The sequence below is a fragment of the Taudactylus pleione genome, unplaced genomic scaffold (genome assembly GCF_031769625.1).
Source record: "Taudactylus pleione unplaced genomic scaffold, aTauple2 ptg000296l, whole genome shotgun sequence".
NCBI lineage: Eukaryota > Metazoa > Chordata > Amphibia > Anura > Myobatrachidae > Taudactylus > Taudactylus pleione.
Window position 1 is genome coordinate 9,695,141 of NW_028284698.1, and position 22,407 is coordinate 9,717,547.

General features: G+C 43.9%; 1 protein-coding gene across 9 annotated transcripts in view; it reads right to left on the reverse strand.

The window, feature by feature from the left end:
- Positions 1 to 22,407, reverse strand: part of LOC148511705 (UDP-N-acetylglucosamine transferase subunit ALG13-like) — a 263,195-nt gene that overhangs the window by 184,247 nt on the left and 56,541 nt on the right. For all 9 annotated transcript variants that reach the window (XM_088482840.1, XM_088482846.1, XM_088482847.1 and 6 more), the window contains exons 4-12: positions 18,889 to 18,939; positions 16,547 to 16,593; positions 14,792 to 14,864; positions 14,511 to 14,592; positions 13,797 to 13,977; positions 13,179 to 13,254; positions 12,952 to 13,060; positions 12,346 to 12,410; positions 12,114 to 12,214 (exon numbers count right to left, since the gene is read on the reverse strand). In XM_088482840.1, the coding sequence (XP_088338966.1) occupies positions 12,114 to 12,214; positions 12,346 to 12,410; positions 12,952 to 13,060; positions 13,179 to 13,254; positions 13,797 to 13,977; positions 14,511 to 14,592; positions 14,792 to 14,864; positions 16,547 to 16,593; positions 18,889 to 18,939 (785 nt within the window). The remainder of the gene's footprint in view (positions 1 to 12,113; positions 12,215 to 12,345; positions 12,411 to 12,951; positions 13,061 to 13,178; positions 13,255 to 13,796; positions 13,978 to 14,510; positions 14,593 to 14,791; positions 14,865 to 16,546; positions 16,594 to 18,888; positions 18,940 to 22,407) is intronic.

A 22,407-nucleotide genomic window follows, 5' to 3' on the forward strand; every position in this document is an offset into this window, starting at 1 on the left:
CAGTTTTTGTCCATTTTCCGGCGTTTGGGAGCAAATTGCTGATTGTCATTTGCTTTCACACCTTACCAGATTTTCATTCCAACCAATCAACTAGTTGGACAGAAAATCTTTACGCATGTACCCAGCTTTAGTCGTCTGCGACTTATACTAATGTTAATGTATGAGTTCCTAGCACTCTAGGTATTGTCTTGTCCATGCTATGTTTATATTTTAACACATTGTACTGTATTATGTGGAAGTCTGCATGCTTTCTTTAGTATTGTTCCATATTGTCTTTGGACATTTAGGGGTATATTAACTAAAGTGCTGGTTTTTAGAAGTGGAGATGTTACCCATAGCAACCAAACGGATTCTACTTATCTTTATAGAACCTTCTAGAAGATAATAGCTAGAATCTGATTGGTTACAATGGGCAACATCTCATCTTCTAGAAATCTGCACTTTAGTAAATATACCCTTAATTTTTTGGACTAGTATAGGTTTTATGTTTGCGTTTGTCGATAATTCACTAAACATAGGTTCCAAAAGAAAAAAAACAAAATTCCACAAAAAGCAGAAAAGGGACCTTGCCAATCCTGGCACCAATCACAGGGATGGAGGGAGGGAGGAATGTTGCAGTGAATTTATATGTCTGATAAGGAAAGTTATCTCCCGGCGTAAGTATGCAAAATAAAAACATAGAAAACAAATCTAGTGTAGTAAGTCAATACTGTACATTCCAGTGTCCAGACTATCAAGACATTGGAACCATCCATCAATTCTAGCCAAGTATCTTTATGAGCTTATCTACTGTATATTGAGATGTATTTTATGTAATCAGCAACAGGATTGGGAAGTTCCCTTTTCTGCTTTTTAGGAATCATGAAAATACATTGAGTGTTTAGCAGTCCAGTATGTAAACAAAGCTATTTCATGCATTATAGGTTTCATGCAGAGTTGGGACCAAAGTAAAAAAGAAGCAAATTTGTACCTTGGCCAAACCATGTTGCACTGCAGGAGGGCACACATTTATAATGAGCATACAGATTTAGAGTTGAGAAGGGGACGTCCAACTCCAACCCAGTTCAATCTAAATTTCAATGCAAAAAACAAAGCCAACCAGCATTTGTGCACTACAAGCAAAATAAGCCGGTATTTTCCCCTAATGGTAAATGTTGCCTTATTTTAAAGATCTGCACTGATTAATGAATTAATTTGAGAAGAGAACAAAAAGGAGGAGATTTATGTTCTTAGCTAGTTAAATCATTTTCTTCAAGATAAACAGGGGACACAGGCTTTAGACAGTGGGGTATAGGCTGGAGTAGGAGGGCAGGCACCAAACAGTTAATCTTTTGCTCCCAGCAGCCCAGGTGTCTTCTCCCCTCTACCCCGCCCCCAGCCCAAGGCAGTTAAGTTAGCAAGCCCAAGGCAGGAGTGAGAAAGAGAAGGAAAACTGGCACTCAGGTCCACATAACCAGAAGAGACTGACAGGGAAACCCCGTAAGCCAGGTGTGTCAGGGTGGACTCAGTGTCCCCCATGGATCTTGAAGAAAAGGATTTAACCAGGTAAGAACATAAAGCTCCTTTTCTTTTCTCCATAGGGGACACAGGGCTTTAAACAGTGGGACATCCCAAAGCTATCCCCCTTAAGGAAGGGGACGCTCCTAAGCTGCGCTGAGAACCCTTCGCCTGAAAACTGCATCAGCAGAAGCGAAAGTGTCAAACAAACAGTAATTTGAGAAATGTATGGGCAGAGGACCATATGGCCACCTTATAAAGCTGCTCCACAGAGGCGCCACATCAAGCTGCACAAAACGTAACCACAGACATGATGGAATGAGCTGTCACCACAGCCGTGGCAGAAAGGTCCACCACAGTGTAAGCGTGGCGGATGGTCAAATGAAGCTGGCCAAAGTATGCTTGATAGCTGGCCAACCCGGTTTGTGAAAGTCAGAGGACAAAAACTGACTGTTTACAGAGATGCCTGGTCCTACCCACATATATCCAGAGAGATCTCACGACATCCAAAGATGCCTCCTCAGATGAAGAATCAGGTGCTTGAAAGGCAGGGGCCAAGATTTCCTGGTTGATGTGAAACAGAAAGTACAGTAGGAAGGTAGCCTAATCGTGTCCAAAGAACGGCCTGGTCCAAGTGCAAAGACCAAAAAATGTGGAGCGACAAAATAAAGCATTTAAGTCTGACAACTGCTGAGCCGACGCTATGGCAAGTAGGAAGACAGTGATCCACATTAGCCAGTGAATGTCCACAGAGTCCAAAGGCACAAAGGGTGATGGATTGAAGAGACCCGAAGCACCAAAGAAAAGTTCCATGGAGCCACCGGAGGAACAAACGGAGGTTGAACGTGGAGGACACTCTGCAGGAAAGTCCGTACATCAGACATTCGAACAATCTGTCTCTGGAAGAGGACAGAAACCTGCACGAACGTGCCACCCCATCAAAGCGAGAGACCACCAGAAGGGCTCTCTGGTGTGTGAGCAGAACCTTGGTAGCTTGTGCCAAGATGCCATCAAGTCGATGTCTGGCAAGCCCCGGTGAAGAACTAGGAGCTGAAAGGCATCTGGATGAAGTGCCCACTCACTCCAGTGAATGTCCTGGTGGTTAAGGAAGTCCGCTTCCCAATTCTGGACTGCGGGAATAAGGACCACCGACAGAGCTGGAAGATGCTTTGCCCAGAAGAGAATGGGACTCATCTACTTCATGGTGCCCTGATGGTTTATGTAGGCAACAGCCATTGCGTTGTCAGATTGTACATGGACTAGACGATGCTGGAGGAGCGGCAAAGCCATGCATAAAGCTCTGAAGACCGGTCGAAGTTCAAAAATATTAATCGATAGCTGACTCTGACGTCCGACCCTGAAAAGGTCTGTTGACAGGTCACTGTGTCCCCGTGAAGACTTGCATCAGTGGTGAGGAGGACCCATTCCTGAATCCAAATGGGGCGGTCCTTGTGGGATGCCTGGAGCCACCATAATAGTAAGAGCTAGACCTCCTGAGAGAGGATTACAGTTTGTGTTTTGAGCTGCCTATAGGACTTGTTCCACTGGGACAAAATCTCCATCTGAAGAGGGGGGTGAAACTGGGCATACTGCACCATGTCAAAAGGTGGAGACCAGAGACCCCCAGGATCTGCATGCAAGAGCGTATAGACACTAGACGATGGACTTAAAAACCTGGAAATCCTGGTCTGTAGGTCCCAAAGCTTTTCTGGCTGGAGGAAGACCTGCTGAACCTTGGAATCCAGCAAGATCCACAGATGGTACATCACCTGCGACTGAGTCAGGGAGAATTTCTTCCAATTAATGATCCATCTGTGAGACTGGAGATCTATCATGAGACGGATGTGGTCCATGAGGACCTCCGGTGACTGGACGAGAATTAGATGGTCATCTAGACAAGGAAGAATTGTGATTCCTTTGTGTCGCAAACGAGCTTCCATGACCTCCACGACTTTCTTGAAGACACGAGGAGGCATGGAATGACTAAATGGTGAAATTGGAAATGTTCCTCCCATACCGGAAAACGGAGGAAGTGCTAATGACCAAGCCAGATAGGAACATGCAAATAGGCATCCTGTATGTCCAGGGAGGACGTGAATTCCCCCAGATCCAGAATGATGGAACTTAGAGACTCCATACTGAATTTGGGGACCCACAAGAACTTGAGGGTCTTCAGGTTGATCATTGGTCGGAAGGAATCGTTCGGCTTCTGGACCAAGAAGAGGTTGGCATAAAAATAAGAGTTATGGTATAACATACCTTTGTTAACTCTTTCTTTGAGCTCCATAGGGTACACAGGAATGACCTTGGGGTATGTGGTTGGAGTGATCCAGGCACCAAACAGTTACAAGCTTCAGCTCCCAGGATGCACTGGGTTCTCCTCCATATATACCCCGCTCCTGGCTACAGGCATTTAATTTGTTACCAAGCCCAAGGCAGGAGAAGGAAGAGAAGGAAGGACAATTGTACACCAGAAACACTCTAAGAAGAGGGAATCACTGAAATAGAAGAGAAAAAGATAACCCAACACCACCAGGTGCGTTAGGGTGGGTGCCCTGTGGACCTCGAAGAAAAAGAGTTAAGAAATATGTTATACCATAACTCTTATTTTCTTCTTCGGGTTCCATAGGGTCCACAGGAATTACCTTGGGGATGTCCCAAAGCAGTTCCCTTAAGGGTGGGGACCCTCCTGTTTAGTAGAAATGAGAATCCAACACCCAAAGGAAGCATCTTGAGAGGCAAATGCGTAAAAAAAATTTTTTTCAAAGTGTGGACGGAAAACCATGTGGCTGCCTTGCACAATTATTCAGCAGAAGCACCGCGACGAAACTCCCACGATGGTCCCACAGATTGAGTAGAATGTGCAGTCACTGTGTTTGGAACAGAGAGATCAGCTTGTGTGTAATCTTGAGAAATAGTCATGCGAAGTCATCTATTTTGTTAGTTGGCCAGCCTCGCTTATGACAGCCATACAACACAGAGAATCCGATTTCCTAATGGCATTGGTGCAATCTACGTAGATACGTAGGGCGTGTACAACATCCAGAGAAGCTTGAAGATGTAAGATTCAAAAGCCACGCTGTCAAAGACAGACAGGTAAGGTCCGGATGCAGCCAGGGACCCTGTGTTAACAGTTCCGGCCTTAGAGGAAGAAGTGTCTACGGAGAGACTCTGAAGGTCGGTGAACCAATGGCATCTGGGTCAAGCAGCGGCTACCAGTATTACTGTTCCGCCCTCCTGCTTGAATTTCCTGATGATTCTTGGAAGAAGGAAGAACGGAGGAAAAAGATACACTAGCTTGAAGTCCCACTTCACTGCTAGAGCGCCCACAAACTCAGCTGAGGAATCCCTTGTTCTGGACCCGTAGCTGGGGACCCTGTGGTTGTGGCCTGAGGCCATGAGGTCTACCTCTGGTAGTCCTCATTTGTCCACTGGGATCTGAAAGACATCTGGATGAAGAGCCCATTCCCTGGCGTGTATATCCTGCCAACTTAGGAAGTCCGCTTCCCAGTTGAGGACTCCTGGTATGAATACTGCCGAGATTGCTGGAAGATGACATTCTGTCCAGACCAGAATGTTTGACACTTCCGCGATGGCAGCCCTACTTCGTGTGCCTCCATAATGGTTGAGGTAGGCTACTGCGGTCGCATTGTCAGACTGTGCCTGGACAGGCCTGCCCTTCAGTATATCCTGTCCATGAACGAGTGCTCTGAATACTGCATGCAGTTCCAGGATGGTTATGAATAGGAGACCCTACTTGGTCGTCCATCTTCCCTGAAAGGTGCGACGACTCGTCACTGTGCCCCATCCATGGAGGTGGGTATCAGTAATGAGGAACACCCAATCTGGAATCCAGAAGGGGCGACCCCTGTTCAGATAAAACGTCTGCAACCACCAAGATAGCCGAACCCCTGGAGAAAGATGTATCATCTGTGACTTTATTAACTGGTACTCCCCGTTCCACCGGGAGAGGATCAGCTGTTGCAGTGGTCTGGGGCGGAACTGAGCATACTCCACCATGTCAAAGGTGGACACCATGGACCTCATAACCTGCATTGCTGAGTGGATAGACACTGACTGATTACGGCGAAATCTGCGAATCGCAATTGAAGGGCCACAAACTTGTCTCCTGGCAGAAATATCCTTTGTGCCAGAGAATCCAGGCATGCACATAAATGCACCATCTGCTGTATTGGAGAAAGGGATTACTGTTTCCAATTTATGATCCAGCCATGTCTGTGTAGGCAGGCAATAGTCAGCCTGAGATGATGCTGCAATACCTCTGGAGACTGTGCCAATATCAGGAGATCGTCCAAGTATGGCAGTATCCTGACTCCCTGACACTAGAGGTAGGCCATCATTACTGCCATTATCTTGGCAAAAACCTGCGGTGCTGTTAACAAACCAAAAGTCAGCGCCTGAAATTGGAAATGTTTCTGCAGAACCGCAAACCGCAGAGACCTTTGGTGGGAAGGTGTAATTGGCACATGCAGATATGCGTACTGAATGTCCAAGGATACCATAAAATCCCCCGGTTCCATTGTCAAAACAAATTGACCGAAGAGTTTCCATACGGAACTTAGGCAGCCGGATAAATGTGTTGAGACCCTTCAGATACAGAATAGGCCGGTGGGACCCATTGGGCTTTTGAATCAAAAATAGATCGGAATAATAATCCCTTCTTTGTTGATTATTACCCCTGAATCCAGCAGGGAACAAATGGCCTGTTGTAGGGCCAAGGCCTTTGCAGACTCTGCGGGAGGAGTTGTGCTGAAAAACCTTTGCGTGGGACTTCTCCAGAAAGTAAGGACGTACCCTCACGAGACCACTTCCCGGACCCAAGCGTCTGTGGTTGTGAGATGGCAGGTATCTGAAAACTGAAGTCGGGCTCCCACCCTGGGATTCGCCTGGGGGAGGCCCGCCCCATCAGGCCGTGGGTTTATCATCTGACTGGGAAGCCGGACATCTGATTGCCCAAGATCTCTTAGTTTGTAGTCTCTTACGAGAACTGGGTTGTCTAGAAGAAGACTGACCTTTTGCTTTTCCTTGCAGGAGAAAGGCTTGAAATAATGACTGCCTAGGTCTAGGGGTAGTCGCTGAAGGCAGACCAGCCGCCTCGGAAGCAGTCAAAGTAGCTACAATTTTATCCAATTTAGTTGCCAAACAGAATGCCTCCCGTAAAACGGCAGGGATTCCAAAAAGTCTTCTTGGACCCTGTATCTGCTTTCCAGTCCCTTAACCTTAGGGCTCTGCGAGCAACAACTGAGGCAGCTGACGCCTTAGAAGTCAGAATACCGGCGTCTAATGCCTCCTCTCCCAGATAGCAGGCAGGCTCCTTGATATAGGAGATAATTGTCAGCTGTTCGCTGGAAGCCTCTGGACAGTATTTTCCAGTGCCCCCATCCATTCTTTAATGGCCTTAGATACCCAGGCCGTGGCCATGGCCGGGCAGGTAACAGTCCCCGACAGAGAAAAAAAACGCCTTGAGACAGGCTTCAAGTCTACCATCTGTGGAATCCTTAAGGGAGGATGCAGATGGTATGGGCAATGTGGCGTGCCTTCTCACTTAGCGCATTCATCAGGTGGGAGGGGGTATACAGCTGTAACCTTCTTTGTAACATGGAATAGTCTATCTAGGAAAATCCATGCTTCTCCCATAAGTTCAGAGGGTTGCTCAGATTTAGGAAACTCAGCCTTAACAACAGTCTGGCGCTTGAACACCGGAGCCTTCCTAGGTTCCGACTCTTCACTATCTATGTTTGAAATAGTTTTTACCGCCCTAATCAAGGAGGGAACATCTGCTGTTGGAAAATGGTCCACCTCTCCTGAGAGAGACTCCAGAGAGGAGCCCTGTATGTCCTTACACTCATCTGAAGATGCATCAGAGTCTGCAAGCTGGACAAAGTGATAGGAAGAAGCCTACCACCTTCTGGTTTTAGGCCCTACCAGCCTGCCTACATGCAGCTTTTGCTGAAATGCAGCAGGGGACGGAGCCATACGCTGGCCTGAGTGGGCATAAACATTCATCACGGATGGATGCATAGGAGGCATAAACATAGTAGGTTGAAGTTGCTGAGGGTATCCTTTAGTAGGGGTTGGCATGGGTATAGATAAACTGTTTACAACCTGCGCTATGATCTGGTGAAAAAGCTCAAGGGGGTTCCTGCCCAGGAGCTGGTAGGCTGGACTGATGTGGTGACTCCTTGTAACAGTGACCACACAATCCATTCTGTATTAAATCCTGAGGGGGAAAAGCCCGCCGCCTGACAGGCGATACAAGAAACCAGCACAGGGGCTTTAGCCTCCTGCTTCTCATTCTCTTTAGGACATAACAATACACTAAAAGGTTATGCAAGGCAATATAATACAATGTGACACTGTTCACCCCCAAAATAACCAACACACCTGTAGCGGAGGAGAAATAACAGTGAATTACAACTGACAGTTTTTCAGGAAAAAAAGGCAGTATAAAACACACAGCAGACTTACACTAGTCACATATAATGCTAAGAAAATAAATAAATATATATACATTTACACACACACACACACACACACACACACACACACACATATATACAGTCAGTTGCATAAATGTTGGGACATTGACAGAATTTTCATATTTTGGCCTCTATTCACCACCACAATGGCTTTGAAATGAAACAAACAAGATGTGCTTTATCTGCAGACTTTCAGATTTAATTTGAGGGTAATTACATCCAAATCAGGTGAACGGTGTAGGAATTACAACGGTTTCTATATGTGCCTCCCACTTTTTAAGGGGCCAAAAGTAATGGGACAAACTAAACAATCCTAAATCTAACTTTCACTTTTTAATACTTTGTTGCAAATCCTTTGCAGGCAATTACAGCCTGAAGTCTGGAACGCATAGACATCACCAGACGCTGGGTTTCATCCCTGGTGATGCTCTGCCAGGCCTCTACTGCAAATGTCTTCAGTTCCTACATGTTCTTGGGGCATTTTCCCTTCAGTTTTGTCTTCATCAAGTGAAATGCATGCTCAATCGGATTCAGGTCAGGGGATTGACTTGGCCATTGCATAACATTCCACTTTTTAGCCTTAAAAAACTCTTTGGTTGCTTTTGCAGTATGCTTCGGGTCATTGTCCATCTGCACTGTGAAGCGCCTTCAAATGAGTTCTGAAGCATTTGACTGAATATGAGCATATAATATTGCCCGAAACACTTCAGAATTCATTCTGCTGCTTTTGTCAGCAGTCACATCATCAATAAATACAAGGGAACCAGTTCCATTGGCAGCTATACATGCCCACGCCATGACACTACCACCACCATGCTTCACTGATGAGGTGGTATGTTTTGGATCATGAGCAGTTCCTTTCCTTCTCCATACTCTTCTCTTCCCATCACTCTGGTGCAAGTTGATCTTTGTCTCATCTGTCCATAGGATGTTGTTCCAGAACTGTAATGGCTTTTTTAGATGTTGTTTGGCAAACTCTAATCTGGTCTTCCTGTGTTTGTGGCTCACCAATGGTTTACATCTTGTGGTGAGCCCTCTGTATTCACTCCTGTGAAGTCTTCTCTTGATTGTTGACTTTGACACATATACACCTACCTCCTGGAGAGTGTTCTTGATTTGGCCAACTGTTGTGAAGGGGTTTTTCTTCACCAGGGAAATAATTCTTCTGTCATCCACCACAGTTGTTTTCCGTGGTCTTCCGGGTCTTTTGGTGTTGCTGAGCTCTCCGATGCGTTCTTTCTTTTTGAGAATGTTCCAAACAGTTGATTTGGCCACACCTAATGTTTTTGCTATCTCTCTGATGGGTTTGTTTTGATTTTTTAGCCTAATGATGGCTTGCTTCACTGATAGTGACAGCTTTTTGGATCTCATATTGAGAGTCGACAGCAACTGATTCCAAATGCAAATGTCACACCTAGAATCAACTCCAGACCTTTTACCTGCTTAATTGATAATGAAATAACGAGGGAATAGCCCACACCTGTCCATAAAATAGCTTTTGAGTTGATCGTCCCATTACTTTTGGCCCCTTAAAAAATGGGAGGCACATATAGAAACCGTTGTAATTCCTACACCGTTCACATGATTTGGATGTAATTACCATCAAATTAAATCTGAAAGTCTGCAGTTAAAGCACATCTTGTTTGTTTCATTTCAAAGCCATTGTGGTGGTGAATAGAGGCCAAAATATGAAAATTCTGTCAATGTCCCAATATTTATGGACCTGGCATATATATATATATATATATATATATATATATATATATATATATATATATATATATGATCTGAGCTCTTTAGCTGATTACTTGGAACCCTTGGCAGAGTAACCCTTGGACCCAGAGACAGGTTGGCACTGGCTTGTCCCTGCAGACAAAAGAAGCGGAAATTAGACGTCTTGGACGTCGCCACTGTGGCCACAATCTTGTCCAAATCAGGACAAAGAGGATGTCCCCTGAATACGGAAGAGCCGCTAGGGCCTTCGTAGAGTGTCAGCGCACCAAGAACGAAGCCAGAGGGCTCATCTTGCAGACACTGAGGATGCTGACACCTTGGAGGTTAGTACACCGTTGTCTATTACTGCCTCTCCGAGAGAAGTTGCCACCGCTCTGATGTGCTCCACTAGCGATAATATCTTGTTCCTATGAGTACCCGAGCTGAAGGTCCTGCCTAACCCCCGATGTCCTTAGCCACCCAAGCGGATGCTAAGGCTGGACGTGCAATAGCACTTGCATGAGAATAAACACCCTTGCAGGAAGATTTCAACTTCCTATTTGTCGGATCCTTAAGGGATGCTGTATTAGAAATAGGCAGGGTAGAGTTCTTGACTAGGCTGGCAATATGAGTATTCGCCAGAGGAGGAGCTTCGCATTTGGCCCGATCAGAGGCAGACTATGGATAAAAAAAAAAAAAAAAAGAGGCAATACGCTTAGAAAACTGTAAACTCCTATTACAGCAATTCCAAGCCTCTACCAGAAGGTCCTCTAGCTGCGCAGAGGACAGGAATTCTGCAGAAACCTCCTTCTGACGCTTGAGCGCTAACCTGAGGGGTCTGGTGATCATCCTTGATGCGGAGGACAGCTTTAACCACTTTACTCAGGGCCGCTACATCTGAGGTAGGATGTACTCTGGGATAGAAGAGGTCTCAGCATCTGAAACATTGGACCCATCGTCCTCGAGAACTGAGGAAACATCACAGTCCAAATCATAACTGGACAGGGGCGTAGAACTATCTCGTCTGGAGGGCCTGTGTCTGGAAGTGCGGTCCCTGTCCAGCATCTGCTGAAAAAATCCATACACCTACGAAAATCTTGCACTGGCTGCGAGAAGGAAAGCATCCATGGCGGTACTCTGGCAGTAGGCTGTAAGGTACCCCGAGACGGTACCCTGTAAGGACATTAGTAGGGAGATCGGGCGTGGGGGTTGTCTGTCTTTCAACCAATTGCAACATTACATATGAGAGTGAGGTAGCCCAAGCCGGTTCCTGGTTGGAAGTTATGGCCGACTGATCCTTTTGTTGCGAAGCACCGGACACACAGCCCATCATGGTCCAGGGCCTGAGGTGAAAAGTACAGTGGTAAAAGTCCTGCAGTTACACAACACAGAAGCACCCCCATCCCTGGATGCCTTGCCCTAGGAAGACATGGTACAGTGAACTAGGGGAGTCTTTCGCACACTAGCTAGGTAAACTATTGTGTGCAAGGAATGTGACCGCACCACACTAAGTGAGGCTTTACAGAAGAGGGTATTACTAAACCCTGCAGCATTTAGCACTCTAAGCTGTCTTGGACAGTAAAAAAGGTCAGACTGAATAAAATAAATAAAGTCAGATAGAAGAATTAGAGAACAGGAATTCGAGAATAAGAAATAAACCGTACTCCTAAACACAATTACATGCACACAGAAAACATTCAATGCAGGTAAAAATGAGCAGCAAGTGCTCAACAAAGGAGCTATCTGTATAACCTGACCACTGAGGAGGAGGTATACAGGGAGACCAGGAGCTTGATGCTACTCTGAAACTGGCTGCAGCATGCACTGTAGAAAATGGCCACTCGGTGTCTCTGTGTAGGAGGGGAGAGGAGGGGGACTAATACCCCCTGGCAGGAAGCCTCTGTGAGAGGACGCGTTAACAAGGACAGCCTACTTCTCCCTTCGGACATGGAAGCCTACCTCCCCCTTCCGCCAGTGCTGCGGTCACCGGTGCAGGGGGTTGGTGGAGCGGAATGACGGCCGTTCTATGGGACGCCCAGTGCTGTCCACTCAGAGAAAAAAAAAAAAAGATTGAGGCTGCTTAACAGCAGCTCTCCCCTCCCCTGTTTAACAGTGCCCGCTCCTGCAGGAACTAAACTAAAAAACGACCTGCCTGTGGCTGGTGGCAGGGTATAGAGGAGAAGGAGCCTGGAATGTTGGGAGAAAATGATTAACTGTTTGGTGCCCGAACTGCTACTCCAACCTATACCCCCACTGTCTAAAGCCTGTGTCCCCTATGGAGAAAAGAAAAAACGAAAGAAAACAAACAAAAAAAAAAAAACATAGGTTGACAATGAGGCCGTATAGTGATGGACATTTAAGCAGACATATTTATCTTCTAAAATGTACCTAAAGTTGACTTACTTTTCAGCAAGCTCTTCAATAAACACTGTTACAGAGTTGCTGTCCTGTCCAACTTCCTGGATATGAGCATTGTAATATCGCCCGCTAGGCTCTAAACGTACCTACAAAACAAAAAAGGAAGAAGAAGAAATTTGCCCGAAGGTGGATCTCTCCTATAATGGCTTTAGTAAAAGGGTATAGGAAATAAAATGACAACCTGAAAATCTAGACTCATCAGTGCATGATTACCCACCTGACATTTGTCACCCAAACAATAGTGCCTTCCTGCATACACCATATATTCTGTTTTCTGTAGCTCTACAAAGAATAGAAACATGAGACTGACAAACTTGCTGAACTTCATTAAAACCAATAGAGACAGAAAGCAGAATCAGGAACAGACATAATATTGTCCAATGCATGAGTGAAGAGGCAACGCATATGTCATGTTACGTTTTTTTTTTAAAGATCGGTACACTTATTTTGTTATCTCTTCCTGGAGAAACCACAAGGTACTATAGCCCCATGAGAGAAACTACTGTATATTCATATGGCCTAATAAATCCCATCTGTTCATTTCACCACTGTTCTACAGTGCCATATGGGTAATAAATAATTTCACATGGACCGAGTAACCATTCTATTGAACAACACAGACAAAAAATATGGTGCGTCTCATTTTCTGAACATTTTGAGATATAGAACTCAAAACAGGGTATTGGGTGGAACCTTAATTTAGATTTTTATTTTTTTGGGACCAGTTTCCAGATGTTTAAGGACAGTTTAAACCTGAGGCCTACACTCTAACCATGCTTTAGTAATACATTAAACTGGTCAATTACACCACAGGCAAGCTTACCTTTTCTGCTGTCTAGCCAGACATCAAACTCCACGTTCCTGTAGATTTCTGGGTCAAGCGCCTTTAAAACCTTATACGGGAATGGCATTTTGTTTGGGTTTTCGGTTACCTGTGAAGAAAATAACCACCTATTAGAATTTATTTTGAAGTAGGCAGAAGCTCACTGCAAAATACAGCTAAATATTTACACTTTTGAAGAATAACAACAAAGTATTAAAAGAGCAGACCTTGGCTTCCTCTGCGCTCTGCTTTGCTCTTTCCTCTATGGTGTTTTCACATTCTTTCTTTTCCCATTCATCTGCCCTGGAAGATAATTTACTTCATTTAATATACTTACAAGTAGTCACTAACGTATAAAGATACCCTTTTCTGTCCGACACAGATCTAAATTGTTACAACACCCATTTATTATAAACGCACTCAGTAACGTTTTATGTAAATGTATTAAGTATATGCAAAAGGACGGTTAGTGCCTAAGTACTCCATCCAGTTCTTTATAGTTACTGAACAAGACAATACCTAACCAACACTCTCCATGTACAGTCAAACATTAAGGCCTGCAAGAAACTCTACAAGTATAAAACAAAGACTATCACAGTTCCAATCAAGCCATTGCTGTGTGTGGTCTGATTTTTCCCCTTCTCAGTAAGATATTAGGCTATAGCTTAAATTATCTAACCTTGTTCCAACATGGAAAAGCCAAGACACGAAAAAAAAAACGTTCAACCTCAATCTTGAATTTTTTTTTTTAGCTATAAGAACATAGCAAAGCAACACTCCTGGGTGGAAATAGTTAGTGCATTTTACTGCAGCAACATGGCCCTGAACATAAATAGAAGAAATACCTGCTGTCATCTGCTGGCGCCTTGTTGTGATCAGGAGCACAGTCATAATTGGCATCTTCGCTGCCAGTGGACGCACTGTTACGATTCTTCTTTGTACCACTTCGAAAAAGCTCAACAGCGGCAATCAGCTCTCGCTCATCCACGCCAAACACATCTCTGTATAGACATTCATAGAGAACAGCTACAGGAAGCAACAGAGTCAACATGGGAAATGAAAAAAAGAACATATTACTCCATATGTTACTTTAGCTTCCCTATATTACACCCAGATATTGTTGTGTCCACTCCTAGTGCCCATTTGTTATCTTTTTCATATTTTCAGAACATTAGTGTATATTAATCTTATGAAAGGGGGGTGGTGGGGGCAGGGGAAACAACCTAAAAGACTATACAAAGAAATGCATTAGGCAGTGTCTGACACAGTAAATTTCACATAAAGCATGGTCTAATCCAGGGGTGGGCAATAAGCTGCCCTCCAGCTGTTGAACTACAAATCATAGCATGCCTTGCAACAGTTTTAGCATGGCCAAATAGCAAATTTGTGGCAGGGCATGCAGGGATGTGTAGTTCTATAACAGCTGGGGGGGACACTTATTGCTCACCCCTAATCTAATATTTACATTGTTCAAAGCAAGAACAAGAATGATCTGTGACAAGCAGGGTATAGTGACAAGCAGTAATGGTTGTCTTTGTCGAGTCACAAAATATACTTACCTTGACAAATAGCAGCAGTTGTTTGGAAAGTTTTAGTAAACACAGAGTCAAAGTGACCATTGGTGGAACAGCACAACATTATCTGCAAACAAAAGGGGTGATTCAGAAAGAATATAAGAGAAAGCCCCCAACACAAACTACAGCATGTATTAGGACACAAACTACTACTTGGCTGACTATCCTATATACATTTCTAATTGCATCCAGATGCCAAGTAAAAGGCATTGATTAAATGGGGGTCAACCATTGTGAAAGCATTTAGTCACATTTGACAAGCTTACCTTTCCATCACAGCTGTGATCAGTTGCATATGTAGGTGGTTTTCCAGGACTTTTGTAGAGTATGAAGTTTTGACTGAAAAGTAAAAAAGGTTTTAAAAATAGACTCAGCCTTTAGTATATGCAATATAACGATACAGCGCTGGCACTTTGATTAGAAGGTGCAGCTTTTATCACATCATCAGAAGAAAAGATAACCATCTAAAAAACTGGCATAAGCTGTCTGAAGAAGCGGACAGTGCACTCATGAAACACATTAAAAGTTTATCCAAATTCTATATATGATGTATTTGATGGTCTTCTATGCACTCAAATTGAAATTGCAGACTAAGGGGTTTATTTACTAGAGTGCGGGTTTTTAGAAGTGGAGATGTTGCCCATAGCAACCAATCAGATTTTAGCAATTATCTTATATAAAAAGTAGGGATGTGCAGGCTCGGTTCTACTCGGTTCCGTTCGGTTCTTTTTACCGAATCTTATTGGCTATCCAAAACTCGTGACAGCTGAAACCCAATAAGATCCGGTAAAAAGAACCGAACGGAACCGAGTAGAACCGAGCCTGCACATCCCTAATAAAAAGGTGCTAAATAAATAAGTAGAATCTGATTGGTTGCTATGGGCAACAGCTCCACTTCTGAAAACCCGCAGTTTAGTAAATATACTCCTAAGTGTAAAGAATGAGACAAAACAATGTCTCATGTCACAAAATAAAGCACAGAGCAGCCATCACATCACGCACATGCTCTGGTCTTGGTACAGACTTTACAAACCATATAGAGCAGAGGTTCCCAAACTTGGTCCTCAAGGCACCCTAACAGTCCAGGTTTTAAGGATATCCATGCTTGACCACAGGTGACTTAATTACCTCAGTCAATATGACTGAACCACTTGTGCTCAACCATGGATATCTCTAAAACCTGAACTGTTGGGGTGCCTTGGGGACTGCATTTGTGAACCTCTGATCTAGACCCATAACTGAAAACTAAGATTGGCCAAAGCTGTGTTGTGAAAGCTTGGGGACAAAGATCATTGGGGGGGGGGGGGGGGGGGATTCCATTCTCTCCACGGGGATGTAACTCCCAGGTTCAGTGTCCGGAGCTATTCAATGGTTTGCTCTGTTACCCGCAACTAGTGTATTTCTGCTCCAACCCTCCTGAGGTGCCACACAAAATCCGCGCTTACTAGTGCGATGCTGTTACTGCACATGCTAACCCCAGGTTGGTGCAGTTTACAGCTACTAAATCCCAGGCATTAGTCGCGGTAAGGTGCAGCCCCAGGTTAAGTGCTGGGCGTAATGCAGTCAATTGAATAACCCCGGAAACTTAACCTGGGAACTATATCCCCGTGATGAGACTTGAATTCCCCCCATTTAAACTGTAAGAGCTGTGGCGTATGCTACAGGAGTATATGGTGGATGAGACTGCTGTGAGAACTGGGAGAATGTACTAATGACAACTGGGGGAGGGGGCAACTGTAATATGTATCTATCTACATACATAATAAACAAAAAAATATATATATTATATATATATATATACACACACTACATATGTATACACACACGTTCAATAATAGTGAGACGTCAGCGCCATCTACTGTATATTCTTCAAAAGGTGACTTTAAATAATGTCCAGTCAAAAACGAGCTCCTTCTGCAACTCTCAAATCAGGATAGCGTGATATTTGAATATATATATATATATATATATATATATATCTCTATCTCCGTGTATGTGTCTTGTATTCTTTTGGTACTCACTTGAAAATTAATGAAAGGGCACTTATTTCAAGTTGACCAGCACTTTCCTGGAAGACACAAAAAAAATAAAAAAATTACGAAAAATACAGAATTCATATAATTTAATACCTAGTAGAGAACACTGCTGGGAGATTATCGTCTACAGTTCAAAAATACAGCCAATCTCCTTTTGATCTTGTGTACAGTAAATAATTTTTCTATAGTCAGAAGCCAACATGCAGAGGGATGGATCGACGTTTCAGGGCGCAAACCCTTTTGCAAAGACAAATATTACAAAAATACAAATACCTTAAATAGTGTGTCCCCAGTGTTCCCCTTCGCTACGGCTCCTGGTGGAGACCTGGTGACGTCACAATGTGCACCCAGTCGTAGACGTTGGGCAAAATTTTTAAAATTAAACCTGCTTTAACTTGTTCTAGCAAGTTTGTTGTCCACTACATACGCTGTCCCTGTGGAATGTTATATATAGGCAAGACCTCGAGACAACTAAAAGAACGTATGGCCCTACATGGGTCCAATATTAGGGCAGCTTTAGAAGGCAAACAGTCAGACCACCCGGTTGCTAGACATTTCCAAGACTTATAAACACCCATTGTCCACCATAAAATACAAAATGATAGATTGAGTGCCCCTTAATACGAGAGCCGGTAACCGTAATTGCATTCTGTTACGGAGAGAAGCTTGGTGGATTACACACATTACAAGCTGTGAATCCCCATGGTTTAAACGAGATCTTGTCATTTTCTTGTTTTTTTTTATATAGGGTAATTAAATCTCAACGTTGCCAGTATTGGTAATAGTCAGTTTATCTTTAGATTCGGTTATTTTTCCCAAGTGATTTTATTATGATGTTAGTGTAGGTTTCGAGATTAGGTTTTATCTTATGCCGAAATTATAGTATATGACCATATCCTGTACTGTCTGTAGTAGAGGTCTGAGTTAGCTCGTTATTGTTTTTGTATTATTTGCTTAATAATTTTTTGCTTCAGCTATGATTATGTATTTATATCACCATAGTGACGGATATACACATTATGCCACACCCCCTGGAGACTACGGCGCTGGGGCGCACATTGTGACGTGACCGGGTCTCCGCCGGGAGCCGTGATGAATGAAGGGGAACACTGGGGACACACTATTTAAGGTATGTGTATTTTTGTAATATTTGTTTTGATAAAAGAGTTTGCATCCTGAAATGTCGATCCATCTCCCTGTCTAGGTGTACTTTATGCCGTCCATATTTTGTTTGTGTATTTAACTTGAAGAAAATCGGGCAAGTGGTTTTGCTTGTTTAGGAGTGCCGGTCACTATGTACTGCATACTCAGGAGTGTAACCTGGTATATAGCAATTCTAACACTGCACTCACCTGGTGAATAGGTGGTACCCAGGAGCACCCATCAGTATTAGGATACCATGCCTCCTGTCCAAGGACTGAAGAGGACCCCCAGAAGCCATGCCAGCAGCACTTTAAGAGTTGGTATAAATCCAGGATGAGCCTTACCAACATGGATCCCAAACCTCTAAAGCGGTGGTTAGCAACCTCAACCCTCGAGTGTTCCAACAGGTCATGTTTTGAGGATTTCTGTCTGTGGAAGACGCTGGGACAATTACTGACCCAGCAATATGGATTAACTCACCTGAGCATGATTAAAGAAATCCACAAAATATTACCCGCTAGTGTACTTGAGGACTGACGTCGACAACCCCTATTCTATTTAGAGGTGGTGCTAGACTAGGATTATTAGAATATACCTTAAATCAGAGACATGTGTTGTACAGGTTCAGTGACCAATTAAAACCAGCTGAAATACAGATATGAAGTCAGCCAGTCAGCCACAGAACCTGTGTAATTCATGTGTCCCTGATTAAAAGGGATATTATAGCAACCCTACGCTAGATTCATATGACAAAGCAAAGGAAATTTGGGATGGATATTAGAACTGTCAGACCAGATCAAGTAAAACAAGTGCAAAGACTGTCAGATTTATAACTTCTGTTCATGTACAGCCAGGGACCGGACACATCCATTATAGTTCATGCAAAGTGGCCAGATTAAAATTCAGTCTCAACAGGATAGGTTCATTAATCCCCAGATTTTTTGCACGTTCGTATGTACGTGCAAAATAAAATACATAATATAATGTTCATTTTAGGGTCTACTTAGGGCCCGGTGCTGAACATCAGAGAGGTGCCATAGGAAGTACTTGGCCATCTCATCACTAATTTACTTAAGAATGGTACAAAAGTTAAAAACTGTACATTGAAATTAAGTTTCTCCTTTGGCTATACTTTTATTGCTAGATTTGTTAAAAATGCATGAGAAATTCAGTTTAAAGCGTACCTTTGGATCTTCTAATCGCTCCAGGTATTTCTCAAAAGGACCTTCTACATACTAGGTACAGAAAAAAAAAAAATGTAAAAATATTGTTAGATTAATATTCAGTCTTAAAGAAAAAACACATTTACACAATGTGTAAGGCCAAGCATAATAAAATCAAAACACTGATAATAAAGCAACAATTAACATAAGGTTCACATGTGGACAAAAATGAATGCCCACCTACTGTACCACGTCACGGTGAACCTCATCAAGTGGGTCCCTACCACACCTAATACTGACACACTTCATTTATCCAAGACTTAACTAGTATAACAGTTTCCATTCCAATATATATCCGTATTCTTAGTGCTGAGAGTGTGTACTTGCATTTTATTTTATTTTTTCCTGCATGGCACTACAAGTATTAGCAGGTTAGCACCTCTTTATGTTTAAAATTAGGATGTGCAGTCCAGCGCGTCCCAATCCTCCTTTTTCCTTGCAATGTGTAAGTTTGAAAAATAAAGCTTATTCCACTGCAGCTGTGAGCTTGTACACAACAACTGTGCGAAAATACGCACACTGTACGTGTCGGGATTTGTATCGAGACACCCACCGGTGGCTTCGCAAATCCAAGCAGCTGCATACAAAGGCACAGCATCGGTCGCAGGTCAGTCAATCGGCCGTCTGAGTAACCCAATGGTTGCACAGAATGGCCATGGGAACAGGGACACCGGAGCAGATTTGACTGCATATGGGATCGCAGTCGCAGGCTGAGACAGGCCCCAAAAGACAATTGCAACACGCGCGTGTTTAAGTCGCCCCCATCCCATCGCAGTCTACAAATGGTCCCTGTGTGTCAATCACTTTGCGATTATAGACTCACTGCGATCAACTGTATTGAAACTTGGCACATGCGCAGTACAACTCAGACGAATGCTCAGATCACTGACAATCGCTCAACTGTGTAAACATTGGCACTGTGTCCATCCGAGTCGGGCCTTAAAACAAGTAACTAAAAAACTCTTCTCTTCTTGTCACATACATACAGGGCCAGATTGAGGGCCACATGGGCCTGGAGCTGAAAATAATTAAGGGCCTATTTTGAAAAGTGTGACCAGTGCTGTATGGTGTGGCCAGAGCCACATGGGCATATACATCCGCTATAATCTCAACACCAATGTCTCCGTAAATATGTAAAAGAAAAAAAATTCTATTTTGTGAGGTAACTAGAAATACAATTTTACTACTTATGATTTGTGGCTGACCATGTGAACAGCAGATGGTCAGTCAACATCATGCTGTCATGATGATGGGCCTATTTTTATTTGGATGCCTGGAGCTGTAGCTCCATCCGCCCCATTGTTAATCTGGCCTGCATACATACAGTATATACACAATTAATACCAAGTACCTGGCACACTATTGGCCTGATTCAGTGTAGTACGCAAACCAAATGGTTTGCCTACTGCTCGGATTGTAAGAGACCTGCGCATGTGCAGGTCTTCTGCGAGATCTCTCGCAGTTCCCCCAAGCCACAGCCAGTGCACAGCCACTTTCCTGCAAGTGACTCGAGCCATGCATCGCTATGCTTAATCTGCGACTTTATACTAGAGATGTGCAAAGACCCCCATGTTTTGGTTCTAAATAATCCTTGTGCTTGGGCAAAACCACCTTCAAGTGTTTTGCTTCGTTTTCGGATTTCTTTAAAATTGAAAAAAAACAAACAGCTAATATGTCATTTGTACCTGTAGTATTAACAGCAATAACATTAATTTCCAATCAATTTGACCACCTCACAATATTGTTTTCACCAATATTGGCCAACGGCTGCAGCGAGCTGGTTGGCTAAACTAAGCGACAGAGAAGCAGCACAAACAGTTTTAAATATAGCACATCTATGAAAAACAATTGTAAGTGAAGATCACTTAAAGTTCACTTCTAACAAACATACAGAGACAAAGATTCCTGCAGTCTTTTACACACTTCCCACCTACTCAATCTACCTACAACTCTCTAATGATGGCTAGTATATAGTATTGCAACATGAACTACAACCCATACCCTCTCCATAGACTCTCCAGTGTGAAATGGCACCAGAAGTCACGAGGGAGGGACTTGCATGCAATCCAAAACACACAAAATCTGTGTTTGAGGTCAGAGTTCTGAAGTTGGCGATAAGAACAGAGTCACCCCAAAGTGATCCGAGCCAGGACTCTGTTCAACTCGGAGCCCCAAAGTTCAGCTGTGTTCAGGTTCCAGCAAAACAGAAGCGCCCATATCTACTTTATAACAAAAAACAGCTAATCCTAAGTAATTGGCACATTCTATACAAACGAAGATAGATGAGTGTTATGGTAAGAACTTACCTTTGTTAACTCTCTTTCTTCAAAGTCCATACGGTCTACAGGGAGACCTTGGGGGTGTAGGTGATGGAATTGAATCCGGGCACCATGCAGTTAAAGCTTTCAGCTCCCAGGATGCATTGGGACCACTCCCTATACCCCGCCCCCAAGCCAGAGGCATCTCACTTCATAATAAGACAAAGGCCGGAGGATAAGACAGAAGGAAGACTGGAACACTCAATCACATTCTCACACAGAAGGAGATGGAAAACCGGTGACCAGTAACATAGCCCATATGAAGCCAGGTGCATCAGGGTGGGTGCCCTGTGGACCCTATGGACTTTGAAGAGAGAGTTAAAGGTAAGTTACCACCATAACTCATTTTCTTCTTAAGGGTCCATATGCTCCACAGGGAGACCTTGGGGATGTCCCAAAGCAGTCCTTTTAAGGGTGGGGATGCTCCTGCACTTAGAGGAGAATCCGGCACCCAAAGGAAGCAGCCTGAGACGCAAAAGTATCAAAGGCATAGAACCTTAGAAAGGTCTGGACAGAAGACCACGTGGCCGCCTGACACAGCTGAAAAGGCAAGGCGCCACGGCAAGCTGCCCACGAGGGACCCACAGACCGAGCAGATGAAGCATTAACAGAAAACGGAACAGGCAGGCCAACCTACGTGTAAGCCTCTGAGATAGTCATACGAAGCCATCTAGCCAATGTTTGCTTATTGGCTGGCCATCCCTTCTTGTGAAATCCAGCACAAATAAGGAGTCTGATTTCCGAAGGGAACAGGTACGGTCCAAATAAATCCTGAGGGCGCGTACCACATCCAAGGAGGCCTCACCTGCTGAGAGGCCGGGACTATAATTTCCTCATTAATGTGGAAACTAAAAACAACTTTAGGAAGGAACTCAGGCGAGTAAGAAGCACAGCCCTGTCCTGGTGAAATATCTGGAAGGGGGAGCGACAGGAAAGCGCCCCCAACTCTGACACTCTCCTGGCAGTTGCAATTGCAGGAAGAAAGTCTTAGCTGCTAACCACTTAAGATCTATCGAATCTGGTGGTTAAAATGGAGGACCCTGGAGGGCCCGAAGAACAACCGCCAAATCCCAAGGAGCCACTGGGGGGACAAAGGGAGGTTGAATCCGGAGGACACCTTAGAAGGTGGTGTGGATATCCGGTAGCGGAGCAAGTCTTCGTC